Below are 8,562 nucleotides of genomic sequence, written 5' to 3'. Positions count from 1 at the left end.
CCCTTAGGTCCTTTCATAGAGCTGGACTCTGATAACAGATCACAAATAAGTTAGGTAAGATCCATGTCACACATCCAGGTCTTCCAGCTCCTTTTCTCTTTCCCACTCTTTCCTTACCTTTAATGTCTGGGTCCTCACCTTCAACCATCACCATTCTCAGTATTTTTCTATATACAGGTATTTTGAGTACACCAGCTGATTAATAATTAAATCATTCAAATGAACAATGACACTGGTTTTGGTTAAGCCAAGCGTCAGATCTGCTGTAAGATTTACCATTAACTACTTACCACAGTGCAGGAAAAGAGCACTTGACAGTGATTTGAGAAGTGTACTTACTACAGATTTGTGGTAAGAATCCAAAGAAGATGGGTGCATTTGTATGTCCTACAATACCCAGGATACCCTACAAACCAGGGACATCACCATTGTGCAAATATATGAGACTATGCTGTTGGAGTTTTATTAATGCCAGACACAAAGCTTTTTAAATAGACGAATGGATTCTTGTGCTTCATTAAAGTCAATATGCACCTTTAAACATATTTGCTTAAAGCTACTGGAAAAGAGCAATCCAGTTGAAACATTTTGCCAGCCCTATGAAAAAGAAACAGAATGCTCAGAAGCCATGTTTTTAAACCTATGCAAAACTATCATAATTGGCATCACTGCTGTAAGGCAGAGGTAATGAAGTGAGGGTGAACAGGATTTCAAGCACCTTTGGCAATCCAAATGCTAAACATGTATTAGAATTATTCAATAATTACAATACAGGAAAACACACACACACACACACAAACAAACAAACCCCTCCAATCCAAAGAAATAGTTTTATTTCTTACCATGACATTTGTGTGTACTTTTCTTCTATGGATACACTGATGTCTGATCACAATTCTGAAAAAAAATAAAGCTGTTTTTCAATAATTTCCACTCTGCATTTCTACCACTCATGTTGCTTTTTAATTGTTAAATGTATTTTTAAAATTAAGGAAACTTAGACAAAATATCCCTTCTTTACAGAGAGGACTTGAAGCTGCATCACCCACTGCTAGCAGGATGTAGGACCAAGTCAGCCTTAACTAACAAGAAACCTACCATAGTAGCTGCAACATTTAGAACATCTAAACATTTCTACAAATACCATCAGGAATACTTTTCTACCATTTTTCCATCAGCCAGACGTATATAGTAGATGAGTGAATACATCCAAATCGAGGTCTCCTAATTAGACAAACTTCTTCGGGGCAAAGGAGTCTCTTGCCACCCAACACCTCTACCTCGGTAGATGCCCAAATCTCAGGGCTGGGAGCTCTCTCAGTACACACACAGCAGATCTATTACACAAGATACTTCCTCTAGGGAAAGCACTTTTTAACTCCTGTGTGCCTGATATAAGAAGACCTAGAGCAAACTACTCAGTTATGATCAGATTGAGAGGGAAGTTACCTATGTTTTCTGAAGTTGCTTGCAGAAATAAGCAACAGGACAAGATCAGCCAGATCCATCAGTTCTTTCTACAGTTTTTGCATAATATTCACCATTCCAAACTTCCAACGTTATGGAATCTGAAGACTTTCTCCATCAGCAGAAATATCCTCCTATAAATTCTGTAATTAATTTCTGTTTTTGTTTTGTTTTGTTTTGTTTGTTTTTACAAGTAATTTATGTTTAATGTTTGTATACACATTTTGATTTAGCTGTTTGCTAAGAAAATATTTATTAGGATTGGAAGTTTAACATAGTAAATCAAACACTTAACATTCACTGGACTTCAAACATAGATATAAAATATCTTACAAAATTTTTTATGGAATTACACAAAGCAAATGCACAGGGTTTGTCTGTTTCTACACTGAATTAATCCCAAGCCAAAACCAAAATAACCCCTAAAAGATCACCAAAAAAGGCATAATAAACTGCATTTTTGTCATTGTTGCACTGCTATGTAATAAGCCCTTTTTACAAACATTTAATATTAAAAAAATTTAAAATGTATTCCATCTAACAGAACTACTGGATTTAACAGCTGATTTTTAATTGACTTTACACCATGAAATTCTATTAATAGAGGTACCTTAGTCACTTTGTTTAAAATATGGAGAGTAGAGATAGAAAAAATTAACCTTTAGTAGTCTTTAATATAAAATGCAATAAATTTTCCAAAATAAGAATATTATGACACACTAGTGCCAATTTATGCTGACAAAAGCTGATATCAGCTTCTTTCTAACTAAAAATTCCTTTCACAAAACCTTTATATATTACATGAATATTCAAGTAAACTATTTAAAATATTTAAAAACACAAAAACTGAATTATACAGTGTTTCAGAGAGATGGTTAATTTGGGAATGATGTCATGTCCAACTACATATACTTATAGATATACTTTTTCTTATTTTTAAGACCATCATGATAACTACCTGATATGGCAAGGAATCCTTGTCGCTAATATGATATTTTTCAATGTATAACTTCAAAAAATAAAATGATAAGGATTTAACACATCACTATTCTGTATACTGTGTGACACTGAATCACACTACTGGCTTCCCTTTGTAAAGTGCTGAGTAACAGCCAAATTACATCAGATTTAACTGGAGATGATGGTGCTCAGTGTCTTGCAAAAAGTCACAATTGAACTTCTACAATCAAACAATAAAATAAAAAAAGCAAGTTCAGCTGAGTAGCGTGTGTGTTCACCAGTGTCAAATCTCTAACAAAACCCTGAAAGACTAACAACACTTTTCTTGCAGGCTGCATTCTTTATATCCATCAGCTGCAAGGACATTAAAATATTTTATTAATGATTCAAACACTGGACACCTTCTCTAGTTGAAGGTGAGTTGCTCACTAGTTTTGGTCAAGTGGCTTTTGGGAAACTTTCAGAGCAAAATAACCCAGCAACAGATAATTGGGATGGAAAATGCAAATCATGCACAGCTATATTACTGCAAGAATCGAATAACACATGCAAGACAAATAAAAGGTCAGAACATACCAAAGTAGCAATGGTTAAGAAGTTAGTAAAATTTTCACAGTGTTTCATACAGCCTTTTACTTTAACACAAGTGCATCACTTACCACCACTATTGCTCAGACATTTTTAAACATCTCTTGGCCATGCAGATCAGTTTGAGAAGAAAACAGCAAATTACACTTCTTAGGCATTTTTAAACATTAAGTACAACTTATAAATTTATTTTTGTATTAAGTCTTTTCAAACAGGTGTTTTCAAGTTATCATTGTTCTAAGTGTTGGGCTTTAACATTCCTTCCAATTTTGTTGGTTCCTGAGCGCTAAATGCCCAAAGGACTGGCCAAATTATACAAAGCTAAGCTTTGTTCAAATAGCCCAGTTATTACATAAACAGAAGGTATAGGGCATTTCTTACCAACACTTCTAAATTTCTTCCTTCCTAACCTTGAGATGATTCTAACCTTGAGATTGCCGAATTTTAATCAGTTGTTCACATACATCTTTGCCTCCTGGAAACATTGCTTGGGTGATTTATGAAGGAGTAGAACTAGACTCAGGAACACCACTGACTTTTTTTTTCTCCATCCAAAGAACTAAATACACATTTTTTCCCCACCTGGCAAATTCTATTTGACGCCACATCACCACCACTCAACATTAACTCGTAAAACAGAGACTTACTCCACTGTCAGACACAGCAGGGGAAAAATGTCCAGAGGATAAACGGGAGGCTCTTTATCAGATATAATTGCTTGTTCATAAGGAGAGAATCCAGCTTCCCCTTAGTTATTCTTTCATAAATTAATAATTTGTTAAAATCATAGTCACAAGAATTTCAGCTATTACACAAAATTCAAGTTTTAAAAAAAAAAACAAGAATAAATTAGTTACAGCCTTGTAAACAAATGTTCATTTATGTAACATAGCTGGGGGAAAAAAGTTCCTCTATATAATAAATCAGACAGTACAAGGCACACATCACACTTAAGAATCCGAAGTGATAAAACCAGCAGATGCCTTCATCTTCTTTGTTCGCTGGTGTAATTGTGCTATAGACACTGTAAAAATATGTAATATTTTTGTTTACATTACAGTCACTTGAAAATATTTCATGACTGTGCTTTTTCTGGTAAAATACTTGTGCTACTTTGCAGTATGGTATGATTTGAAGCTCTCGGAATGAATCTTCTCAAATGTTCTCTACAAAGCTGCCAGGGAAAAGGCCAGTTTTTCCATTTCGTTGCAGAGTGCCTTTGAACCAGCCATCCTCACGTTTTTTGTGTACAAAAACAATGTCACCTTCCTTAAGTTCAAGTTCTGCTTCACTCTGAGGAGGATAAGACACCACAACTCTGTACCTGTATAATTAGAGAAAAAAAAAATCCCACCTTAGTTCAGGTTCTTTTTAAAAAACAATGCTTTTAAAAATATTCTTGTGCATGTTAAAACTTATCAAAACAGGAAACTGCCTAGAACTGTTTGTTGAGTAGAACACAGCAAATTAAAAGTTAAGTATATCTTGAACAGAAAACAGTAACAGCAACATAATGAATTTAAGTCAAACATAAGCATCTCCTACCACAATTTTTTAACCAAAATCCCAGTAAAAATGCACTAAAAGGTCAAATAACAGGAGAAAACCCATAAACACATTTTTGGACATAAATTTACAGACTCTTCCAGCTGGCATGACTCAACAATATCAAAGCATTCACAGCAGTAATTGGGCATAATTTTATGACTATTTGTTTAATGTGATGTTATCCCAGGGAATGTTCTTAAGAAAAGGAATAGTATAAAAAGATGCAACTAACAAAACAGATTAATTTGCATTTGTTTTTAATTATTTGTGTTTATCTTAGAAGCTTTTCAGGAAAAGAATGCATGCCATTTTAATTAGACACAGTTGCATAATTTGTGTACTACTATATTAAAACAACATTTTAAAGAAGTGTTCAGCCCAACAATTTTCTTTAGCATCTGACTGATAAAAAAAAAAAAGTATGTTTTTCCAATTTTTCACAGTAAAATCACTTTTTGAATATGACTTCCACTACACATTAAATACAGGCTACAATCACTCTTCTATACTTATTTTCAAACACGTATAACACCACTCAACCTAATATCACAGCTTGAGTTCGCATCAACCTAAAATTTAAATGTTATAGCTCTGCAGACAATTGTGTCAACTTCTCCAAAGTTTTCTGATAATTATTATAATTGAGTTTCTAGCTACACAGCCAGTAATGCTTGCATGTTGAAATCAAATTGAATCCATGGCTGACTGTAGAATTAAAAAACTTTTAAGGTTAAGAGCCTTCAAAGTTTGCTGCCTTAAGACATAAGAAGCAAACATTTTTAATAGACCATAAGTTCTCTCAAGAATGTATACTACTTGACATAAACAACAGCCTCTACTCAGACAGGACAAGATAGTAAAAGATAAAGGACTGCAATAAAGGTATGATGAACTTCAACTATTGCAATATATGGCTGCTTTAGGGGCTGAAAATTAACCATCACACTACAGAACACACACTATATTTATCTAAAAGAAAGCCCATTAAAATTGAGTGTTAAAAAAGAATACCTGTATTACTTACCTTCCATTCTTTCAAATTGCGCCCTGTAAATATTTGTTTCACTTGAAATGCCCTCATTTCAGTTTCTAATGCTGTCCATAAGTTACCTCTGCATTCTCCTGAATTAATAGACTAGTCTATTCCTTTCCTTCTTAAGTGTTAAAACCAACAACTTTGCAAATACCCATCTTCTCTTTGCCCTCCCTAGACCACCACCAGCTTGCACAGAAATACAAAGCTTTCCATACAGATTGGAACACTCACACCCCTGCAGTAGCTTAGTACCTCTCATTAGCTTTCCAAATACTTTGACATTCATCTTGTAATCTAATGTCTAACACAAAGCACAACACTCCTGGCATTTAAGTGCTGTTTTACTATCTTCTGCGATGCTGAATCAGCAGAAAACCTACAAGAGTTTGTGCCTTGAAGATCACACCATCTCTTCTTATTATGGCAAACCAGCAAATTTCAGGTCATATTTTACAAATTATATTTGCCCAAACAGAGGTGATCCCATCCACACTCATCATAAATTCATTCAGCTGTCCATTTAGATCACCTTCTATCAACTATGGAACAAAAATTATTCTTCAATTCTTCAAACAACAGACTGTCAAAATTACCAATTTTATGCAGAGTAAAGAGCTTATGCTTCAGCTCTAAAATTCATTGCCAGGTTCCTAGAAAAAAACAACCACGTTTACTAAGTGTGAGTTATGTTTTGGAAAAACTTTTTCATTCCCATGTCTGAATCCCCAAAACACTTCCTTGTTTATCTCCCTATTCAGTATTTGCAAATGTTTTCAATGTCTGAAGGTCAAATTTGCAGATCCTTTTGGCCACGTAATCTATGAATGCTTTTTATGTGCACAGTATACTCATCAGTGACTTATAAACTACGACTTTATTTCAGTTACAACGATCCCCCATCTGCCCAGTATATTTAGATGCACAATATGTGTTTTCTTTCTATTTGCTTTGACTGTTTTACAGTATTTTTTTAAATTATGTTTCAAAACGTTATTCTTTCTAATAAGTTAGTGATCAAATATTATAAAAATAAACTTGCAACAGCTTCCCAGAAGCAACCACTACATTTGCCATGACTTTTTTCCTGATATTCCTCACGTCTGGCTGTATCCCATAGTGCTGTTGCACTTTGTGATTTATTTTATTTTGTTTTTAGGGGGGTGAAGGTGATCTGTCTTCACATTTCTCCATTTTACTCTTCATTGGTAATATTGGTATTTCTGACACTTTCCAATAACATGAAAAGGATTACATCTTTCATGTGTTTCTGTTCCTTCATCGCTTCAGTTTCACTAAATACTGATCTTCTTCCAAGCTATTTGCAGTTATTTTTAGACCGTTTTACTTGTGTTTTTCCTATTTTGTTTTATGAATCATTTGTCCAGTCACCTCGAGGATACTTTCACATATGCAAAAATAAAGTTATCTGGGGAAAGCAGACAATGGAAAGTTGGAATTACTGTTATTACACTAGTTAAGTTTATATTAAACCTTCCTTTTTTTATTTATTTTTTTAATTTTTACTTTTCACCTCATCTATATACTGCTGTTGTGCAGCTTTTGCATTTGCTGAGTAGGTGCCTTGATGCACTAATCAACCCCCTTCTAGGGGGGAATGGTTCTGAGCAGAGTTACATGCTGCCAGACCTGATAAAACCTGTTGCCCTCCTAAGCCACGAGCCTGCTCACTGGAAACAGATATTATACCAATCACTCTGTGGGGAATTAAATGGCTTGGAGCCACTTTACTGGCAGAGCAAAATTTCTGCTATCTTTCACAATAACTGGATGAAGGACTTGTTTTATAGTTTAGGTTACACAGTGATGTGCGTTTAGGTCCGATTTCAGTTTTTTAACCCCCTTGTGGGGTGCTGAAAAGTTGATTATTACAGTGCTATATATTTACTGTAAAACCTAAGGCTATTTAATCAATGCTTCCTTCTAAAAGAGAAAAGTCTTGAAAAAGATTTGGTACCACTGTAAGACAACTTGCAGCTTGGCTGAGGGACCAGAAGAATGACTGAACGCCATTGCAAAGTCTCAGGTGATCTAACGCACTCTGTGAGGAGACAAGAATTCTTCAAACTGCCCCAGACTGGAAGAGAGGCTTGGATGAAATTTGTATAACGTTTCTCCTTATCCTTTATAATGAACATATGGAAGAGCATTGTCACCATTGGGCAGTCAACCTAGCTCAAAGGAGAAGAGTACAGTAGTGGCAAGTAAACCACTGGTTTGCTACAGAGAAGTCCTGCAATATTAAGATGGAAGGGAATACCATCATCTTCCCTTCCTTTAGAGAAATGGCTACAGGTATCACAATATTTATCTGCAAATCCACACCACAAAGAATCTGTGCACTATCAAATATGCTAATCCATTTATTCTGTATAACTGGAAACAATCTCTTTAATGGTTCACCTTTTTACTTCCTATTTTCCGTAGAGCATACATCAAACACACTCTTAGAGAACCCGCAATTCTAGAGAACGGAGAAACAGTGGGATTACAATGAGAATTTACTCCTGTGTCTTTAAAGGCAGCCAGGACTCCAGGGAAAACTCAGTGTTAAACAGGAATATTTTCAAGGGCTTTTCAGAGTTGATTCAGACACTTTTGCTGCCAATTCATCCAGAATATCAGCAGAACCTGACTCCTAAATCCTTGAGTCAGATTTGTAAATAAACTTTAAACACTAATAATTATAGTCCAAAGCTGGAGTCAGAATAGAAAGAGTACCAAAACTTTTTCCAAACAGACTGTAGCCTGTGATGGCAATTGTGATATTTAAGAGCAGAACAATTTTAGCAGGAGATTTCTCTGTTCTTTTGCTTTTTGCTGAACTTATTTTTATTTTTCTCCTCAACTCCAAATTTTCACTGAAGATACTATTGTACCATCAGTACATTCCCTATATATGCCTGCTGAGAACTAGTAAGACTGATTGATGCTTCTAAGTTACT

The 8,562-nt window shown here is 34.9% G+C and overlaps 1 protein-coding gene across 1 annotated transcript in view; it reads right to left on the bottom strand.

Annotated features, from left to right (window-relative positions):
* Positions 1-3,167: 3,167 nt before the first annotated feature.
* SH3RF1 (SH3 domain containing ring finger 1) overlaps positions 3,168-8,562 on the bottom strand; it is an 85,233-nt gene continuing 79,838 nt past the window's right edge. Inside the window, exon 12 of the mRNA XM_032187079.1 lies at positions 3,168-4,339. Coding sequence (XP_032042970.1) covers positions 4,171-4,339 — 169 coding nt within the window. The 3' untranslated portion in view covers positions 3,168-4,170. The remainder of the gene's footprint in view (positions 4,340-8,562) is intronic.

Source organism: Aythya fuligula, chromosome 4 (genome assembly GCF_009819795.1).
Source record: "Aythya fuligula isolate bAytFul2 chromosome 4, bAytFul2.pri, whole genome shotgun sequence".
Lineage (NCBI taxonomy): Eukaryota > Metazoa > Chordata > Aves > Anseriformes > Anatidae > Aythya > Aythya fuligula.
Note: the sequence above shows the minus strand (reverse complement) of the source record. Positions and strands in the feature narration are given on the sequence as shown.